Raw genomic sequence first — 22,223 nt, forward strand, 5'->3', positions numbered from 1 at the left:
TCATGAGATTTGTTTATCTTGTGTCAAATAAGGGTAAATATGCTTTGATATTTTCCATTTTGTTCTGTTTTATTAAAAAGGGTTGGTCTCAGTGCACTGAATGGGTGATAACCTGCATTTAAGAAAAACACTGTACTTTATATTCATGATTTGTATTATATATTCAGCTTTTTATTTAAAACTATAAATCTGCTTTGTCAATTTTTTTTTTGGCTTAGTGTTATTTTTAAAATTCAGTAAGGTTAGTTCTTCTAAATGCAGTTACAGTTATGTTAGCATATTATGGAAGACTTGATATTGTATGAATTTTTGCTTCCAATTTAAAAAAGAAGCTTCAGAAAGAATATAAAATATAATAGATAACTTATTCATTTGATGTTCATCTTCCTGTTTTTTCCAGTGTGAGAAATATTAATAGTTATTAAATAAGTTAATATTTAGTGTTCTATTTAGTATTTAAATACTGGACATTTAATATTTAATGCATTTAGTATTCTATTTAAAATAATCGAAATTGGTGTTAAAAAATGTTACATATTGTCTTCCAAAGAGAAGTCCCAGTGCATGGTGTCTTGGGAATTTTTGCTGTTCTTATAGAAATGCTCTTTTCTCCAGGGAGAGCAGATTCTACATAGTCATTCAGTTACTGTAATATGATAGGACCTAGGTAATATTTTATTTCAGAGATCACTGAGCCTTATTTTAAGTTATTTTTAAAGTGCCCATATCTAGAAATTGAGTAGCTCCCATTTTAGTAGTGTAGTCTTGTAACAATTGGGTGAAAAAATTTTCCTCATATCACTTGGTAAGTGTATTCATGTCATGTCTAGTTCTGACTGCTTTGTGATTCTGGATTATGTTGACTAGAGATACAGCATGTCATTCTTCTCAAGTTGAATTCATTCAATCTGAATTAAAGCTTAGAATGTTATTTTAATCATGACATTTTGTTAATTATCTCCAGTGTTCTAGGCATATAAAATACCGTGTCCTTTAAAAAAAACTGTGGTTATATTTAAAGAAGAAGACAAATGTGAGTGCAGCCTGGAGGAAATCAATTTCTATAGATAATTCGGTCATTTCATGATACTTCTGCCATTTTGGGAAATCTGAATGAATCTCTTGTTCCTTTAAAAGGAAAAGTTTAGCAAAAATAAGAGCACTGTGATACTATCATAAGTAAATTAAAATGTCTTACTGGTTTAAAGGAATAAGATGCTGTTCTGAGTAGGACATGTTTTCGCACTGACTGATCAAATGATTTGTCTGATGTGATTGGACTTATGCTTTCTTTTTCTAAAGTTCTTTTGATGAGGATACCTTCCTATGAAAAGTGCACCAGTCTGTTGTCAAAATGTTTGAATTACTTTGTTTTCCTGGTAGACTCTCCTACAGCTTTAAAAAGCTTCGTGATTTGTTTCTCGTACTGGACGAAATTAATTGTGGTATTATCGATACAGACTTGTAGCTATCAACCAAAACAAAGAACCAATCTGTTCTAAATTCTTTATTTTGAATTTGAAGAATTTTTTTTCCTTTTAAATGTAGAAATTTAATTCAGTTTATGAACATTAATATGTAATTTTGACTTTTTGAAAAAAATTTTAAAAGTTATGGTACTTTGATTTACATGTTAGAATGTACCCATTTTGTTCCAAAATAGGCCATATAAGTTGGCTACCCTTTCCAGGAAAACTTATCTCCAAAGGCTTTCATTAATAGTTACTTAGCACAGGTATAGAATCGCTGATAATAACTAAATTATTTGGTTTGTTGTTGGTGGGGGTTAAGCATTAAAAAAACCCCTATTTTTCTGACTATTAAAGTAATAATACAAAGCATAAAAGTCAAATTACCAATAATCCTACAATCTAGGAAAAACTGCAAGTAGTATTTTGATGTACTTCTTTCCAGTTGCTCTGTGCATTTTTTTGTTTGTTTGACTCTTTGCTGTATATATGCTGGCTGCAGCACTGAGTCAAGTCTGGAACACTGGTCCCTGCCCTTAGTGAATATTACTACAGTCTAGGCGGAGGACAGATACTTGCACTGCTGCTGCTGCGGCTAAGTCACTTCAGTCGTGTCCGACTCTGTGCAACCCCAGAGACGGCAGCCTACCAGGCTCCCCCATCCCTGGGATTCTCCAGGCAAGAGTGCTGGAGTGGGGTGCCATCGCCTTCTCCGGATACTTGCACAGATAACTTTAATTTGATATGGTGAATGCTAAGCTAGGAACAGGCAAAAAAATGAGTTCAGAGAATTCTTAGAAGATATGAAATCTGAGGTTATTTGTGAATTTCCCATTTATTGTATTTTCTATCTTACTTTGATAATATAAGCATTTTACACTTTTAAATCTTCATTATTTTAATGGCCTAGATTCTGTTCCTTTCTCCCTTTTGGTGTTTATTTATAATAGTTCCTTATTAGAAATAATGCTTAACGTTCTAAAGACCCATTCTCCCAAATGTTGGATTCTTTTTTTCTTTAGCTTTATTGAGATATAATTGATAAATAAAATTGTATTAAGGTGAATACCTTAATTTGGTTTGGTTTATGTGTACATTGTGAAAGGATTCTGATTAGAGTTGATTAACATATCCATCACCTCACTGTTTACTTTTTTTTCAGTTGAGAACATTAAGGTTTTATTCTCTTAGCAAATTTTGCTTACACAGTGTTGTTAACTGTAGTCATTGTATTCTACATTAGATTCTAAGACTTAGTCATTTTATAACTGAAAGGTACCGTACGAGCCTCTCCTAGCTTCCCCATCTCTTGGACCCTGACAACTACCATTCAGCTCTTTGAGTTCAACTCTTGTTTTTCAGTTCCACATGTATTATACCGTGCACTATTTGTCTTTCTTTGTCTGGTTCGTTTCACTTAGCATAATGCCCTCCAGGTTCATCCGTGTTGTTGCATATGGCAGGATTTCCTTACATTTTATGGCTGTATAATATTCTGTTGTGTGTGTGTGTGTCTTTGGAAAAATGTTATCCAGATCATCGTTTATTTGGATGGTTTTTAGCTGTTGAGTTGTATAAGTTCTTTGTGTTTTGTGTTATTAACTTCTTATTGGGTATATGGTTTGCAGATATTTTCTCCCATTCCATAGATTGTCTTTTCTTTCTTTTTCCTTCTTCCTCTCTCTCTCTCTTTTTTAAATTTTAGTTACTGTTCAAAAGCTTTTTAGTTTTTGCCATGCTGTGCTCAGTTGCTTCGGTCATGTCCAACTGTTTGCGCCCTTATGGACACAGCCTGCCAGGCTCCTCTGCCAGAATTCCTCTTGCCATGAAATTCTCCAGGCAAGAATACTGAAGTGGGTTGCCATGCCCTCCTCCAGGGGATCTTCCCTATCTAGGGATTGAACCCACATCTCTTACGTCTCCTGCGTTGGCAGAAAAATTCTTTACCACTAGCACCACCTGGAATGCCCTTAGTTTGATGTAGTTCCATTCATTTATTTTTGCTGTTAGTGTCAAAATCCAAAAACTCATTGCAAGACCAATGTTAAGGAGCATATCTGTATATTTATTCTAGGAGTCTTATGGCTTTATGTCGTATTTACAAGTCTTCAATCCATTTTGAGTTCATTTTTGTATGTGGCGTAAGATGGTGGAATAGTTCATTCTTTTGCCTGTGGCTATCCAGTTTTCCTAACACCAGTTATTGAATAGACTGTCCTTTCCCCTTGTATATTCTTGGATCCCTTATAGTAAATTAATTCGCTGTGTATGCATGGGTTTATTTCTGGGCTCTCTGTTCCATTCCATTGATCTGTGAATCTTTTTAAATGACAATACTGTTTTGATTAGTATAGGTTTATAGTATAGTTTGAAATCAGGAAGTTTGATGCCTCCAGTTTTGTTCTTTTTCAGGATTGAGTGGGCTATTCAAAGTCTTCTGTGGTTTTAGGATTTTTTTTCTATTTCTGTAAAAAAATGCCTTTGAAATTTTTATAAGGATTGCATTGAATTTGGATTGCTTTGGGTAGTATGAACATTTTGGCAATATTCTCTTGATTAGTGAGCATGAAATATCTTTCCACTTACTTTTGTCGTCTTCACTTTGTTTCATCTCGGTGTATTCTAATTTTTGATGTACAGATCTTTTACCTCCTTGGTTTAATTCACTTCCAAGTGTTCTTTTTGATGCAGTTTTAGGTGGGATTGTTTCCTTAATCTCTCTTTTCAGTTGTTTGTTAGTATATAGAAACACAGCTGATTTTTGTGTATTAATTTCTGTATGCTGTAAGTTTATTGAATTTGCTGATTTGATTTTTTGGTGGTTTTCTGTATGAAGTATGTCATGTGCAAACAGAGACAGTTTTACTTCTTCCTTTCTGATCTGGATGCCCTTCATTTCTTTTTCTTGTGTATCTGCATAAATGCTCTGGCTAGAACTTCCAGTACTTTATTAAGTAAAAGTGATGAGAGTAGATATCCTTGTCTTGTCCCTGATCTTGCTCCTCAGCTGTTCACTGTTGAATGTGATGTTAACTGTGGATAGTTATGTATGGCCTTTATTGTGCTGAAGCATGTTCCTGCTATATCTAATTTGTTAAGAGTTTTATCTTGAAAGGATGTTGAATATTGTCAAATACTTTTCCTACATCTGTTGAATTTATGTAGATTTCTGTGCTTTATCTTGTTAATGTGGTATATCACTTTTATTGATTTGCACATGTTGAACCATACTTGCCTCTTTGAAATAAATCTCATTTGACCATGGTGTTTGGTCCTCTTGATGTACTGTTGAATTATGTTTGCTATTATTTTGTTGAAGATATTGTATCTATGCTATTGGGGATAATAGCCTGTGATTTTTTTGTAGTGTTCTTATCTGTCTTCAGTATAGGGTAACAATGATTTCTTAAAGAGCTTGGAATGGTTCTCTCCCTTTCCATTTTTTTGAAGAGTGTGAGAAGAATTGGTATTCATTCTTTAAATGGTAGGATTCCTCATTGAAACCATTTGGTCCTGAATATATCTTTGTTGAAAGGTTTTCGATTATTGATTTCTAGTAATCAGTCTGTTCGGATTTCTTTATCTTCATGATTTAGTCTTGGTGGGTTGTATATTTCTAGGAGTTTATTCATTTTTTCTAAGTTGTCCAGTTTGTTGGCTTAGGATTGTTCATGGCAGTTTCTTATAATCCCTTGTATTTCTGTGTGAGCAGTTGTAATGTCTCCTTTTTCATTTCTGACTGTATTTGAGGCTTTTGTTTTTTCCTTAGTCGTTCAGTTGTCAGCTTATCTTTTCAAAATAACTTTTAGTTTCATTGGTCTTTTCCGTTGTTGGTTTTTTTTTTTTTAGTTTATTTCTTTTATTTCCACTCTGATTCTTATTAGTTCCTTGCTTCTTTAAAAAAAAATTTTTTTTTTGGCTGCATTGCACGGCTTATGGGATCTCAATTCCTTGACCAGAGATTGAACTTGGGCCATGGCAGTGAAAGCCTGGAATCCTAAATCAGTTCCTTCCTTCTACTAACTTTGGTGTTTGTTCTTCTTCTGGCTCCTTAAGGTATAAAGTTAGATTGTTCCTTTGAGCTTTCTTAATGTTGGCATTTATCACTATAAATTTACCTCTTAGAACTGCTTTTGCATTCCATAAGCTTTGATATGTTGTGTTTCTATCATTTGTCTCAAGATATTTTTTGATTTCCATTTTGACTCATGGTAATTTAGGAGCATGTTGTTTAATCACCACATATTTGTGAGCTTTCTGTTTTCTTCTTTAAATTATTTCATACCATTATCATTGGAAAACGTGACTTGGTATGTTCTAAGTCTTCTTAAATGTAGTGAGATTTGTTTTGTGGCATAAGGCATGATCTCTCCTGGAGAGTATTTTATGTGCAATCGAGGAAAAAAAATTTATATTCTCTTTCTATCTCTATATAACTTAAGGAAGAGATTTATTGTAAGGAATTTATTCATGTGATTATGGAGGCTGGCAAGACCCAAGATCTGCAGGCTGAGTCAGCAAGGTGGAGACCCAGGGAAATCAATCGTTTAGTTCCAAATTGAATTTGAAGGCCTGAGAACCGGGAGAGCTGATGGTAGAGTTTCATTCTGAAGGCTGAAAGGCCTGAAGTCCAGGAAGAGCTGATGTTTCATTTCCAGTCCGAAAGACAGCGTAAAGCCAGTGTTCTGTTTTGAAGACCTTCAGATGGGAAGAATTCTCTCTTTATTGGGGGTGTGTCAGCCTTTTGTTCTATTCAGACCCTTAGCCGATTTGATGGAGGCCCTTCCACATATGGAGGGCAGTTTGCTTTACTCAGTCTACAGTTTAAATGTAAGACATCCCAATATGAGGACACCTCATTGTCCGGTTATGTTGATACATACAATTAATCATCATACACATTAATATGTTGTTAGAGCGTTTTCAGCCATGCAGGGGAATTCCCTGGCGGTCCAGTGGTTAGAACTCCAGGCTTTCACTGCCGAGGGCCTGGGTTCAATCCCTGGTCAGGGAACTAAGATCTCACAAGTCAAGCAGCATGCCTCCCTGCCCCGCCCCCCAAGAAAAAATATACAAATAAACTTGTCACTGAGTCCAAGCTCCTATAACTGGCCAGTAATTAAGAGATGAGTTGTTGAGGCAAGGAGTAGTGACTTTATTTGGAAAGCCAGCAAACAGATGATGGTAAGCTCATTCCCCATAGAATCTTCTGGCCTGGCCTGAGTTAGAATTCAGGCTTCTTTTAAGGTCAGTGGAGAGGGAGTCAAGTCAGACATTTCATGGTTCTCATCAGCTTCTGGGGCTTTCCCTAGTGGCTGAGTGGTAAAAAAACCCACTCAGGAGATATGGGTTCGAACCCTGGGTTGGGAAGATCCACTGGAGAAGGAAATGGCAACCCACTCCAGTATTCTTGCCAGGAAAAATCTCATGGACACAGGAGCCTGGTGGGCTTCAGTCCATGGGGTCGCAAAGAGTCGCACGACTGAGCAACTGAACATCATCAGCCTCTGGAGGGGATGTGTTAGCCTCCCTGTAGTTGTTCACAGGTGGGCCTGGCCTGGATGTTTCCTGTGAGCTGAACAGAGGTGTTTTTTTTTTTTTTAACCTTAATGCTCATTATCTGGGAGGTTTCCCAGAGATGGGTCATTATAATGTGTGTATAGCTTATAGGCAACCTACCTTTAGTGATTAACTTATAATAGACGATAAAAGGTTCTTCTTTATTACAAACTGAGACTGTTTGTTCTGGAAAAAGAAATCCAAAAAGTTACTGGCATTGATAGTCCACAGAAAATTTCGATAGTGCTGCCGTGAATTGTCAGATTTAGAGCAGCAGTGCTCGCTGGTATGTGCTCTAGGATGAACTAGAATTTCTTCTGAATAAAGGAATGGATAAACGTGCTGCCTAGAGTTACTCATTTTGAATCAGCTGAATTTTAGAGAATATTTACAAATTAGAATAATTTTTTTTTTTTTACTCTAGATCAGGGATCTGCAAACTATGACCTGTCAGTCAAATCTAGCTTGTCATCATTTTTGTAAAGTTTTATTGTAACACAGCCACACCTAGTCTGTTGTCTACTACTGCGTTTATGACAGTGGTGACAGTTTTGATAGAGATCAGATGGCTTGCAAAGATGAAAATATTAATCTCTGACCTTTTACAGAACTTTTTGTTGAGCCGTTCTTCCTGGTAATAGTTAATGATTTAAGCTAGGAACGTCTTTCTAGCTTCTGATGATAATACTGTATCATTATTGGTGGGTTGTCTCTCTCTCTTTTTTTTTTAATCCCCGTTACTGGTGTGTCTGTGTGTGTACATGGGGCGGGGAAGATTATATCCTTTCTATATACAATTGGTTTCCTTGGGTCAAGATTTGTTAACAATAAATGGAGTGGAGTTGTTGTGGGATAAACATGTAACACTATTCTACATTGCTCAAAATAGTTATATTGTCTAAAAACAGGTGTATTTACTTCATTTCAGGGGTCTTAACGCAGCTTTTATAAAATTGTTGACTAGGAATCTGTTGAATTTACATATCTTGCTCTGTAACTGGTTCCTTTCAGAATCAAATGCTGATGTAATCTGCAAATGAGTAAAAGTAATCAGCATTTTCTTCTTAAGATGATCGTGTATAATCATCATCATTATCATCCCTAGTGACAGAGCAGATGTCTCTGTGTTTGTTTCTTTGGTAAAACACTGTAGTTAGGATCAACATTTAGGTGTGGAGCTCCCTGAAAGCTCCTGTTTCCTTATGTGTAAATGTACAGTCTGTTCTGCAGCCACGGAAGCACACTGTATAAGCAGCTCTATCAATGCTTTTCTCCCATGCATACTTAACGTTTTGGATATCACTACATGTTTAAAAAAATAGGTCAATAAAATTAGTTTTAGCCCTTGAATAGTGTCAACTAACTTACAGATTGTATTTTGTTGCTGCTGCTGCTGCTGCTGCTAAGTTGCTTCAGTCGTGTCCGACTCTACGCAACCCCATAGATGGCAGCCCACCAGGCTCCCCCGTCCCTGGGATTCTCCAGGCAAGAACACTGGAGTGGGTTGCCATTTCGGCATTTATTTTTTTTATTTTAAGAAGTACTGTCCTTGTGCTTATATATTTTTATACTTCTCTGTTATTTCTTTATAAAAATTCCTAGTAGGAGGTCTTATGTTGAAATTTAGGTACATGTTGAGATGGAGATACCTGTTTTCAGATGCCCTAATTTTGAAACGCTCTATGAATTTATGTACCCATAAAAGTATGTGGACGTTTCCTGCACTTTGACATTGGTATTTCAAATATTTGCCAATGGTATTTAATGTTATAGATGATTTAAAAGTCTAAAAATAAAAGCATTGTTGTCTTTTTCATTTCATTATTAGTAAGGTTGGACATCTTTTCATATCTTTATTTGCCATTTCCATGTACTTCCAACATATTTATGCTCTTATCTGCTTGCTAAGTCACTTCAGTCGTGTCTGACTCTCTGCGACCCTATGGACTGTAGCCCTCCAGGCTCCTCTGTCCATGGATAGAATTCTCCAGGCAAGAATACCAGAATAGGTTGCTGTGTTCTACTCCAGGGGATCTTCCCCACCCAGGGATCGAACCTGCGTCTCTTATGTTTCCTGCATTGGCAGGGTGGTTCTTTACCACTAGCGCCACCTGGGAAGCCCATGTTCTTTCTTGAGTATTCCTAAAAAAATATTTCTCCAACTAATAGGTTTGCACTTGGGAGAGAAAATAGTGGGCTATTTTTCCTTTTTGATAATGGTTTAGATAGGACTTGGAGTTCAGTTAAATGGAACATTATTAATACTTGAGGAACTGTTTAAAGGAAGGATGTTTGGTGCAGATAATAGATCACAGTAGAGTACCTTTGGTGACAGAATGCCTTCACTTGGTGCTTTAATATATGAGTGCCTAATCAGATGAATTAAGATAAACCCAGTTTTGAGATTGGTGTAGAATCTACAGTTTTCACTTGTTCTGGACCTCAAAGCTGGTGGCAGTGTTTCTTTGGCTACCATTTTTTAAATTTGAGTTAATTCAAACTTAATTTATAAATTGCATATAAATAGAAAATAAAATAATTTGATACAGTATTTTATTAAAATTAAAGCTTTTATGTTGGGGTTAATATGGTAGAAAATAGATTCAGGTCTGATTTTATTATTAATCTCTTTATATGTTTTGATAATATAGAGAATGTCTATTTTAAATGTAAAATAATGGTGATTAATTATGTGGATATGTTTGTCATTTTGTGATTCTTGTGTTTATTAAACTGCTAGAAAGTTCTCCTTGCCTGCCAATTTCAATAGCATGTAACATGATAATTCTGTAAAGGTGTCTTATTTAACATCATGATGATAAGTGCCTTGTCATTTCTCCATTACTTGGAAGCAACCGCAATTGCAAACATAAAACCCAATGGGAGCATTATAATTATGTGATAATAAGTCTGCTTTAAGGTAGCTATTCAGGTCATCTGTAATGTGCTCATTACTTTTCAAGGGTATAATTGAAATGAAGTCTCAAAATTCTTGTACAGAACTTGTTAACACCCACAAATAAGTCTACAGTCTTCAGTTTTAGAGTCACTATGTTAACCATTAATAAAGATACACGTACTGCTATAGCTTTTATATAAATTTCAAGATTTAAAATTGCTTTCAAATTACTATAAATGTTTTTCAGTGCTTATCCTTTTTTTCTGTTCCTAAATGTTAACAGGCTAGTAGTAAATAGTTCACAGATTGACCCTGGTCCATGGTATATTTTGAGACATTGTAGACAGTGAAAGAAGGAATGAACAAGAAGGTAAAGTGATAGATAAATCAGGAAGAGGCAAATGTCAGTTAAGTAAAAATGGGCAACATAAGTGAAAATGAAGTTTAAGAGAACATTGAAAAGTGATAAATTAGCTGAACAGTGAAGGTTTATTGTAACTCAAAAGGGAAAATTAAGAGCCAGGAAATGCTCTGGTGTTAAACTTTTATCAAAAGATAACTAAGGAAATAGAATCAATTAAAATAACGCAAAATAATTTTAACTTTTAAGTGGTTAGGATATAGTAGTTGAAAATAGATTGTTTTGACTTTCCAGCTTCCCTAGTAGCTCAGCTGGTAAAGAATCTGCCTGCAATGCAGGAGACCCTGGTTTGATTCTTGTGTCGGGAAGATCCTGTGGAGGAGGGATAGGCTACCCACTCCAGTATTCTTGCCTGGAGAATTCACAAAGAGTCGGATACAACTGAGTGACTTTCCACAAGTGCATTCTACACATATTGTCATGCACTATGCTTTGATTAGATTTTTTCCTGAGTCCCAGTTCTCAGATAATGTCTGTATGTGGGATCACAGATGCCTACCTATCAAATATTACAGAGCAAGTGCTAACATTTCCAAACAGATTGATGATAGAGTTGATATTTTACATTAGACAGTAGTTCTGTGATTAAAAGTTCAGTATCTGTAAGCAGAAATCAGATATCTTCAGCCAAAGAAAGCTGCTAAGTCAGCATCGAATTTGTGTATATCTGATAAGTAAGTTTATTTGGTGACTCATAGATATTACTGATCTATTTAAGTTATTTTTGGCAGAAAATAAGCTTTTTATCTTATTTGTATTTTTTTTACAAGACCAAAAGATGTCTTCTACCTACTCGTAGACATTATAAATTTATTAACTTTTTGCATATTTTCCTTTGTAGGCCCAGATTATTCTTCATCAGCATGGTTACCTGGTAATGAATCATTGTGGCAGGCCACAACTGTCCCATCTAACCAGCGAAATAGCCATATCAGGAGACATAGTATAGCTTCTGACAGTGGTGATACTGGCATTGGAACCTCCTGTTCTGACAGCGTGGAAGGTGAGCTAAATTCTTACTGGTTAGACATGAAGCTTTGTGGAATGGTTGTAATTGAGAAAGCAAGGGACATGTCTTATTGTTCCAAACTAAAAAATTATAAAATAATGTTTGAATATTTAGTAATATTCAGTGTTGTTGTATGTCAAATGAAACTATTCTTCTGATCAGATTAGTTTTTCCTTCCTTCATTTTTAAACTAAACTTTTTATTTTGAAATAATTGTAAATTCACACGTGATTTAAAGAAATAGTACAGAGATGCTAATGCAACCTTCATCTCATTGCTCCCCCACCCCTTGGTCTCTTGCAAAACTGCACTGCAGTATCACCACATTGATAAGGTCAAATACAGAACGTTTCTCTCACCACAGTATACCTGATTCTGTTCATACCCACTTTCCCTCCTGCCTCTTCTTACCTGTTGGAAACCACTAATCTAGTCTCCACTTCTGTAATTTTGTTTGTCATTTTAAGCATACCCTATAAATTGTGCCATATAGTATGTAACTCTGGAATTGGCTTTTTTCTGTGAAGATTCATCCTGGTTGTTGTGTGCATTAATCGTCCCTTTCTTTTCATAGCAATGGTGGCATTGGAGAGACCACATTTTGCCCGACCATTAAACCACTGAAAGACATCTGGGTTGGTTACAGTTTGGGGCTTTTAGAAATAAAGCTGCTGTGAACATTCCTGCATGAGTTTTGGCGTGGACATGCGTCTTCACTTCTCTGTGGTCAGTGGCCAAGAGTGCAGTTGCTGGTCGTATGGGAGTTGCGTGTTTAGTTTTTGAAGAAACTGTCACACTCTTTTCCAGAGTGACTACTATATTTTCATCAGCAATGCAAATAGATGAGTATGAGTCATCAAGCTTTCTCTTCAGCCTTGCTAGCCCCTGGTGATTTTTATTTATTTGTTTTTTCTTTGGTTTTTAAATTTTAGGTTTTCTGATAGGAATGTAGTGATATCTCATTTTGGTTTTAATTCTCATTTAAAGGTTAATAATGTTGAACATTTTTTCACAGATGTTTATTTGCCATCTATCTGTTCTGTTTGTTGAAATGTTCTTGTCTTTTCCCTGTATTCTAGTTGGATTTTCTCTGTTTTTATTGTTGAGTTTTGAGCATTCTTTGTGTATTTCAGACACTAATCCTTTGTTGGCTATTTGATTTGTAAACATTTTCTTCCAGTCTGGTTTGTCTTTCATCCTCTAACCGTGTCTTTTGCAGAGCAACAGTTTTTAAGCTTGTAAATCCAGTGTATCCGTTTTTGCCTGTATGGACCGTGCTTTTGGAATGAAGGCTAAGAACTCTTTGTCTAGTCCTAGATCTTGAATATTTTTACTTTTTTCTCTCTCTCTCTTTTTTTTCCCCCTAAAAATTTAGTCATTTTATATTCTGTAAGTCTGTGGTCCATTTTGAGTTAATATTTTTATAATGTGTATATGTTTGGGTATTCCTGAGACTACTCTTAGGCTCAGTTATTTGCTGGAACTCAGAAAAGATTTTGTACTAGAGGTTGTAGTTTTTTACAGCAAAGGATACTGATTTAAATTAGCAACAGAGAAGCAGAGGGCAGGGTCCAGAAAACACAAGGCCCAGTCTCCCAGTTGTCCTCTCCCAGTGGAGCTGTGTGGACAGTGATTGGTTCTCTCAGCAGTGTTGTTTGAGGGCACATCCAGCGGCAAGACCATCCAGTCCTTGGTGTTCAGGAATTTTACTGTGGGTAGGTTATATTGATATGGTTGAATGCCCGTATGCATGACCTTAGTTTCCAGCCTTTGAGAAGTCAAGCTCACCTTACATGGTTCAAGACTCCTACCATAAATCACATTATTAGCATAGACTATATGCTTGGAGTTACCCAAGGTCCCCAGGTAAACAAAGACACTCTTATTAGGCAGGATGTTTCAAGAATTTAGAGGTTACATCTTAGGAGCCAGACAAGGGCCAAACCTTTCTTGGAATGTGTGGTGTGTGGAAAACCCAGACATGCTGATCCTCAACTGCACAGTGTGAGATTTAGATTGAGGTTTCTTTTCTTTGCAATATAAATCTTGAAACCAGAATAATATCCACTTAATTTTTTTCCAAATTGTTTTAGCTGTTCTGGTTGTTTAGTTTTTCTGTGTAAGTTTTAAATAATTTTGACTATACAAAAAGTCTTGCTGGGAATTTAATAGGAACTGTGTTGTCCATTATCAGTTTGGGGAGAGTTGCCATCTTTACTCTGTTTCTGCTAATCCATTAAATTGGTATGTTTTCCCATTTATTTAGATCTTATTTCATTCACCAGTGTTGTATAGTTTTGTTACATGTCCAATACGTGTTTTGTTAGATTTATAGCTAAGTATTTCATTCTTGGGAGAGTGATTGTAAATGGCATTTTATAGTCCAAGTTTGGTACCAATATGTTAGTTGTATATTACAAGATTGCTGAACTCACTCTTTTGTTCTCAGAGGGTTTTTGGGGGATTTGTTTCTTGGAATTTTCTCTGTAGATGGTTATGTCATCTGTGAGTAGGAGTGCTTTTCCTTTTGATATCGGGATAATACTAGCTTTCTAAAATGAATTGGGAAGTGTTTCTTTTCTTTCTATTTTCTGGAAGAGATGGTGTAGAGTGGTTTTAATTCTTTAAATGTTTAGTAGAATTCTTCAGTGACACCATCTGGGCCTAGAATTTTTTTTTTATATTAATAGCTTAAAATCATGAGTTAAGTTTCCTTAATAGCCGTCGTTCTTCACTCAGTCGTATCCAACTCTGTGACCTCGTGGACTTCAGCACACCAGGCTTCCCTGTCCTTCACTATCTCCTGGAGTTCACTCAAACTCAAGTCCATTGAGTCGGTGATGCCATCCAACCATCTCATTCTCTGTCACCCGCTTCTCCTCTTGCCCTCAGTCTTTCCCAGAATCAGGGTCTTTTCCAATGAGTCAGTTCTTTGCATCAGTTGCCCAAAGTATTGGAGTTTCAGCTTCAGCATCAGTCCTTCCAATGAATATTCAGTGTTGATTTCCTTTAGGATTGACTGGTTTGATCTCCTTGCAGTCCAAGGGACTCTCAGGAGTCTTCTCCAGCACCAATAGTGCTAATAGTCGTAGAACTACTCAAATTATCTTTCATGTTGGGTGAGTTGCAATAGTTTGTCCTTTTGAGGAAGTAGATCCTGTTGGATGATGGTGTTGATCTTTTTTTTATATCCTTGATGATTTTCTGTTGAGTTGTTCAGTTGTTGAAAAAAGACGTATTAAACGTCTCAACTGTAATTGTGGATTTGTACATTTAATCTTTTAGTTTTATAACCTGCAACTCTGTTGTTCTGTGCATGTGCAATTAGGATTGCTGTATGTTCTTGGTGGGTTGTCTCTTTTATTATTGTACGATGTCTTTCTCTGTCTCTGGTAATTTTTTTGTGCTGAAGTTTACTTGGGCTGCAAGGAGATCCAACCAGTCCATGCTAAAGGAGATCAGTCCTGGGTGTTCACTGGAAGGACTGATGTTGAAGCTGAAACTCCAATACTTTGGCCACCTGATGTGAAGAGCTGACTCATTGGAAAAGACCCTGATGCTGGGAAAGATTGAGGGCAGGAGGAGAAGGGGACAACAGAGGATGAGATGGTTGGATGGCATCACCGACTCAATGGACATGGGTTTGGGTGAACTCTGGGAGTTGATGATGGACAGGGAGGCCTGGCTTGCACTGAACTGAACTACTTTATCTAGTTTAATATAGCCTCTTCTACTTCCTTTTGATTAATGTTTAAATGGTATATATTTTCTATTCTTTTACTTCTAACTTGTCTAAACATTATATTCAAAGTTAAATCACTATTAACAATGTACAGTTGGGTCATGGTTTTTAATCCACTTTGCCAGTCTTTGTCTTTTAGTTGGTATATTTAGTCTGTTTACATATAATGTAATTATTGATGTATTAATACTCAGACTTTCTGTTTGTTCTCTTTGTTTTTGTTTTCACTTTCTTGGCTTTCTCTGGATTACTCGAACAATTTTAGAATTCTACCTGGATTTAACTATAGTATTTCTAAAAGGGTATCTCTTTGTATAGCTCTTCCAGCAGTTGCTCTAGGTATTATATGTTATATTATATATAATATACATAGCTTATGTATATATAGCTTACCATTTTAACATTTGGAGTATAGAAGCGTTTTCTCCCTTTTATACTTTTGTGTACCCCATTTATCATAAAATTGTTTCAGCTCTTTCCTTTACATACAATCATAACCGTATCAGTGTTATAATTTTTACAACATCTATTAAACATCATCTAGGAAGCTCAGGAGGAGATAGAGAACCTGCTATATTTACCCATATTTTTGCTTCCTGTGTTCTTCCTTTGTGTTGTTCCAAGGTTCCATTTTATTGTTTACATTTGGTTTAGAGGATTTCCTTTAGTCATTTCTTTAGGATACATTTGCTGGCAACAAATTATCTTAGTTTTTCCCCAACTGAGACTGTCTGGATTTCACCTTGATTCCTGAAGGATGGTTTCAGTAGGTATACAATACTGCCTAGTTTGACAGTTCTTTTCTTTTACTACTTGAAAAATATTGTCACTTCTTTCTGACCTCCATGGTTGATTAACAGTGTTGTGATAGTTTCAGTTATACAGCAAAGTGTTTTCAGTTCAGTTGCTCAGTCGTGTCCAACTCTTTGCGACCCCATGGACTGCAGCACACCAGGCTTCCCTGTCCATCACCAACTCCTGGAGTTCACTCAAACACGTCCATTGAATCGATGATGCCATCCAACTATCTCATCCTGCCGTCCCCTTCTCCTCCTGCCCTCAATCTTTCCCAGCATCAGGGTCTTTTCAAATAAAAGCTGTTCACATCAGGTGGCCAAAGTATTGGAGTTTCAGCTTCAACATCAATCCTGCCAATGAACACTCAGGACTGATTTCCTTTAGGATGGACTGGTTGGATCTCCTTGCAGTCCAAAGGACTCACGAGAGTCTTCTCCACACCACAGTTCAAAAGCATCAATTCTTCGGTGCTCAGCTTTCTTTATAGTCCACTTTCACATCCGTACATGACCACTGGAAAAACCATAGCCTTACACATATACGTGTTATCTATTCTTTTTCAAATTCTTTTTCCTTTTTAGGTTGTTACATAATACTGAGCAGAGTTCCCTGTGTTATGCAGTAAGCCCCTGTTGGTTATCCATTTTAAATATAGCAGTGTGTTAATATCAATCCCAAACTCCCTATTTCTTGCCCTGACCCTTCCCCCTTGGTAACCAAGTTCCTTCTCTAAGTCTATGAATCTGTTTCTGTTTTGTGTATAAGTTCATTTGTACCATTTGTTTTTAGGTCACTGCATATCAGTGATATCATATGATGTTAGTAAACTAGTTTTCAAAAGATGAAATGATTTATTCTCATCAATATGATGATTAAGAGCTATAGCTTTGGTTAGACCTATTATCAGTTAATTATCTGTGCAACCTTGAATAATTCCTCATTTCTCTGAGCCTGAGATTTTTCATCTTCAAATTGGAGATAATATTTTTTTAAAGTCTTACGAAAATTTAATAATATGACTTTTAAATTGCTTAGCACAGTTTCTTTGTAGTACCATCAGTACTTTAATAAAAAGTGATTGTTCTCCTTCCCTGTACTCTTAACTTTTTTTCATGTCTCTTCAAATTTTTCCTCCCTGGGGAGGTTGCCTATAACAGTGATACTTCTGTTGCTAGTCACAGCTTTATACCTACTACCCTGCTTTACTTTGGGTTTGTTACTTGTTGTTTACTGTTTGTTATTTGGGTTTGTTATTTATTGTTTATATCATAGAATAGGGACTGGTATAGGGAGTAGTATGTACTGGCTGCTCGATTTTGTTCAATGAAACAATGCGTATATATATATGTGTGTGTGTGTATGTATATATAGAGAGAGACTTTCAGTTACAGATTCTTGTTTTAGCCTGCTTTGCACTTGACGTTTCTGGCGTTAGTGCCTCTTTGATGTTTCCCCGGGGAGGTGGACTCCCTGTGCTCCATTCCCAAGACTTGTTTTTCAGTAGTGACCACACTTCGTTTTTTGTCTTCCGAAATTTCGTTGTAATCTCTTATTGCTGACAGTCCTATATTATTCATTGCCATGAGTTTCCACTTGATTACTTTTCTGTTATTTCAGTGGGTTCTATGAGGGGGAGAATGTAACTTTGTGAACTTAGGCAATGATCTTAAACAAGAGAATTTGTCATGTAGATATAAATGAGAAAAAATAAAGAGAAAAATAATTTGAAAAAGATGGTAAAACTTTCCCTTAATGTCAACTAGTATGTGTATTTTTTCTATTCCCCCACCATGATTTTAAAAAAGGTGAAAAATGCACATTTTTAAAAAGTACATTTAAAATGGAGTAACTTTATTTTATATGAACATAATTTTTAAAGCAAATTTGTATTTCAAGTATTAAATTTATGGGCTTTGAAAATTTTAAATGCATTTAGAATTAAATAGAGAAAAAGTAAAATTTCCCTTTATCTTCCGTCTTCTGATCCTTGCGTTGTTGTCAGAGGTCACAAGTGTTACTAGGGTATTGCATGTTCTTCTAGATATTTTGTCCTGTGTTTATTCACATACATACAAACTTGAGAATAAAACTGGATCATCCCAGGTATACTTTGTAATTGGCTTAAAAAAAACCCAAAAACCTCTGTATTGCAGTTCTAAAAAAAGAGTTTGTTTTCTTTTTCATTGTGATATGAGTCATATAAGCTAATGCATATTACCTGAGGCTTCTAGAATTGCTCTGTTCTCCACGGAAATCCAGCCATTGAGATAAGCTGAGGACTGGGTTAGACCCAGGAATTCAAGGGTTAGGCAGGCTTACATGGGGGCTTTCTTCGTGATGCTTTGAAAATAATACACAGAATGAATGAAAGTCCTCCTACCAGTTTACAACAGAATCAAGCAATAAATCAGAGAAGAAAACAAGTTTATAATCTCTGTTAGATATTGAGATTTCTCTAGCACATATATCAACCTAAGTACTTTTTAAAAACACACACTTATTTGGAAATTTACTACATGATATAAAAATAGCATTTCAAAGTAGTAAGGGAGGATTAAGCCTGAAAAAAGTGTTATCAGAGCCTGACCTCAAACTGTAAGACAAAATTAAATTTAAAATGGAGTTTAAATTTATATTTTTACATTTTATATTTTTACATTAGAAATATTCTTAAACAAGCCATACAACACAGATTTTAATAGAAATTCAAACATTTTGAACACTGCTAAAAGCTACTAAATATAAGAGGAAACATACTAGGCATAAATATTTGTAATCAAATTAATAGGAAAATATATCCTTCTTATTTAATGTACCCAAATAGGTGTTTATCTATAAAATTTTAAATATTTCATAATTGAAAAACTTCATAGATAAAAGGTAGAAACACACAATTCATGTAAAAATTACAAATGGCCAATAAACATGAAAAAGATGATCTTAGTGAAGTGAAAGTCATCATAGTGAAGTGAAGACTGTACAATTAGATACCACTTTCACCAGTGAAATTGCCCCTTTTCAAAAAAAAACTAATATCCAGTGTCTGAGCAAAGTTGAGGAAAAAAACAGTAATCTAAAAAATAGTATATGTAGTCAGCCTTTATAGAGGGCAATTTGGCAATGATAACTAACAGTTGTGTGGCTGTTAACTATGTTCTAGGCACTTAGACGTGTTAACTCATTTAATCCTCACGGCAGTTCTCTGATGGGAAACCTGTAAACAATATATGTAAAGTGTATATATCCTTGATTCAGCACACACACAGGTAAATAAAGATAACATATATAAGAGTATTCACGTAACACTGTTTAGAAGAAAGTTAGAAGCAACTCCAAGTGTCTTATCAATAGGGAAGTGGTTAAATATTTCACTGTGTATTCAGTTAAAGCAATTAGGTAGCTACATATATACCAACCTAGAAAGATCTTGAAGTGAATTTGCAACTTAAGAGAATAAACTAAGCACAGTCTTCTACTTTTGTTTCTTTCTGAAAACCCACTAAAAGTCAGGAAAAAAATTAAAAATCCAAACCAACTTTTACATTCTAAAACAGCAACGTGAAATTCAGGAATAAACTGTTGATTTATACTATTAAAAATCCTTAGAAATGCTCGGGAACCAGTAGTATCAGACTTGCTATGTTTTCCCACCATATAGTAAAGGTTTGTCTCCTTTCTATATTCTGTTCTTTGGATTCAAGTGAGAGGGGAAGGATTAAACTCCACCTCCTAGAAGAGGAAGTTTCTGAGTTTAGTATTTGAAATTGTTCTTTAAGATATGTTTGTCCTTTCTTATCTATTCAGTAATTTGTAAATATCAACATGAGCACTTTGTTAAAGTGGTGCACTCATTATGCCAGCAAATTTGGAAAACTCAGCAGTGGCCACAGGACTGGAAAAGATCAGTTTTCATTCCAATCCCAAAGAAAGGCAATGCCAAAGAATGTTCAAATTACCATACAACTGCACTCACTTTACGTGCTAGCAAGAGGGTCAAAATCCATTAAGCTAGGCTTCAGCAGTACCTGAACCAAGAACTTCCAGATGTACAGCTGGATTTAGAAATGGCAGAGGAACCAGCGAAAAATTTGCCAACATACACTGGATCATAGAAAAAGCAAGGGAATTCCAAAAAAATCTATTTTTGCTTCATTGACTATGCTTAAGCCTTTGACTGTGTGGATCACAACAAAGTGAGGAATATTCCTATATAGAGAAAGCATGGGAGTTTCAGAAAAACATCTCCCTCTGTTTCATCAACTACACTAAAGCTTTTGACTATTTGGATGATGACAAGGAAAGCTCTTAGAGAGATGAGAATACCAGATCGTCTTACTTATCTCCTGAGAAACCTGTATTCAGGTCAAGAAGCAACGGTTAGAACCCTGTATGGAACATCTGATTGGTTCAAGATTGAGAAAGAAGTACAACAGAGCTGTCTGCTGTCACCCCTTTTGTTTAAATGGCAACCCACTCCAGTACTCTTGCCTGGAAAATCCCATAGACGGAGGAGCCTGGTAGGCTACAGTCCATGGGGTCCGAAAGAGTCGGACACGACTGAGTGACTTCACTTTCACTTTCATATGCTGAGCACATCATGAAAAATGCCAGGCTGGGTGAGTTACAAGCTGGAATCAAGACAGGCAGGAGAAACATCGTCAACCTCAGATATGTGGATGATAACACTCTAATGGCAGAAAGCGAAGAGGAACTAAAGAACCTCTTGATGCGGGTTAAGGGGAGAGTGGGAGAGCCAACTTAAGACTAAATATTAAAAAAACTAAGATCATGGGATTAGCCCCATTACATGGCAAATAGAAGGGGAAAAGGTGGAAGTAGTGACAGATTTCCTCTTCTTGGGCTCTAAAATCACTGTGGACAGTGACTGCAGCCATGAAATCAGAAGGTTTCATGGTAGGAAAGCTTCTAGGTAGGAAAGAGATGACAAACCTAGACAGTGTGTTGAAAAGAAGAGACATTACTCTGCTGACAAAGGTCCTTATATCAAGGCAGTGGTCTTCCCAGTGGTCAGGTACGGTTGTGAGAGCTGGACTGTAAAGAACACCAAAGAATTGATGTCTTCAAACAGTGATGCTGGACAGCAGGGAGATCAAACCAGTCCATCTTAAGGGAGATCAGCCCTGAATACTCACTGGAAAGACTGATACTGAAGCTGAAACTCCAGTATTCTGGTCATCTGATGTGAACAGATGACTCAGCTGCCCTAGAAAAGATTGAGGGCAGAAGGAGAAGAGCATCAGAGGATGAGATGGCTGGACAGCATCACCGATGCAATGAACATGAACTTGGGCAAACTCTGGGAGATGGTGAGGGACAGGGAGGCCTGGCGTGCTGCAGGCCATGGGGTTGCAAAGAGTTGGACATGACTGGGCGACTGAACAACAACTTTCTTAAAGAGATGGGAACCACACCACATTACCTGCCTCCTGATAAACCTGTATGCAAATCAAGAAGCAACAATTAGAACTGGACATGGAACAATGGATTGGTTCAAAATTGGAAAAGGAGTATGTCAAGGTTGTGTATGCTCACCCTGCATATTTAACTTACATGCAGAGTACATCATGCAAAATGCCAGGGTGGATGAAGCACAGGCTGGAGTCAAGATTGCCCGGAGAAATATCAATAACCTTAGATATGCAGATGATACAACTTAAATGGCAGAAAGTGAAGAGGAACTAAAGAGCCTCTTGATGAAGGTGAAAGAGGAGAGTTGAAAAAGCTGGCTTAAAACTCAACATTCGAAAAACAAAGATCATGGGATTTGGTCTCATTACTTGGTCCCATGGCAAATAGATGGGGAAAAAGTGGAAGCAGTGTCAGATTTCATTTTCCTGGACTCCAGAATCAATGAATATGGTGACTGCAGCCACAAAATTAAAAGACACTTGCTCCTTGGAAAAAAAGCTATGACAAACCTAGACAGCATATTAAAAAACAGAGACATCACTTTGCCAACAAAGGTTCCTCTAGTCAAAACTATGGTTTTTCCAGTAGTCATGTATGGATGTGATAATTGGACCATAAAGAAGGCTGAGCACTGAATAACTAATGCTTTTGAACTGTGGTGCTGGAGAAGACTCTTAGGAGTCCCTTAGACTGCAGGAAGATCAAACCAGTCAATCCTGGAGGAAATCAACCCTGAATATTCATTGAAGGACTGGTGCTGAAGCTGAAGTTCCAATACTTTGGCCACCTGATGCGAAGAACTGACTCATTAGAACAGACCCCGATGCTGGGAAAGATTAAGGACATGAGGAGAAGGGGTTAACAGAGGATGAGATAGTTGGATGGCATCACTGACT

The 22,223-nt window shown here is 36.4% G+C and overlaps 1 protein-coding gene across 3 annotated transcripts in view; it reads left to right on the top strand.

Moving 5' to 3' along the window:
• The window catches only part of CEP85L (centrosomal protein 85 like), a 141,102-nt gene that overhangs the window by 11,140 nt on the left and 107,739 nt on the right, over positions 1 to 22,223 (top strand). For all 3 annotated transcript variants that reach the window (XM_069599139.1, XM_069599141.1, XM_069599140.1), the window contains exon 2: positions 11,190 to 11,351. In XM_069599139.1, coding sequence (XP_069455240.1) covers positions 11,190 to 11,351 — 162 coding nt within the window. The remainder of the gene's footprint in view (positions 1 to 11,189; positions 11,352 to 22,223) is intronic.

This window comes from Ovis canadensis, chromosome 8 (genome assembly GCF_042477335.2).
Source record: "Ovis canadensis isolate MfBH-ARS-UI-01 breed Bighorn chromosome 8, ARS-UI_OviCan_v2, whole genome shotgun sequence".
NCBI lineage: Eukaryota > Metazoa > Chordata > Mammalia > Artiodactyla > Bovidae > Ovis > Ovis canadensis.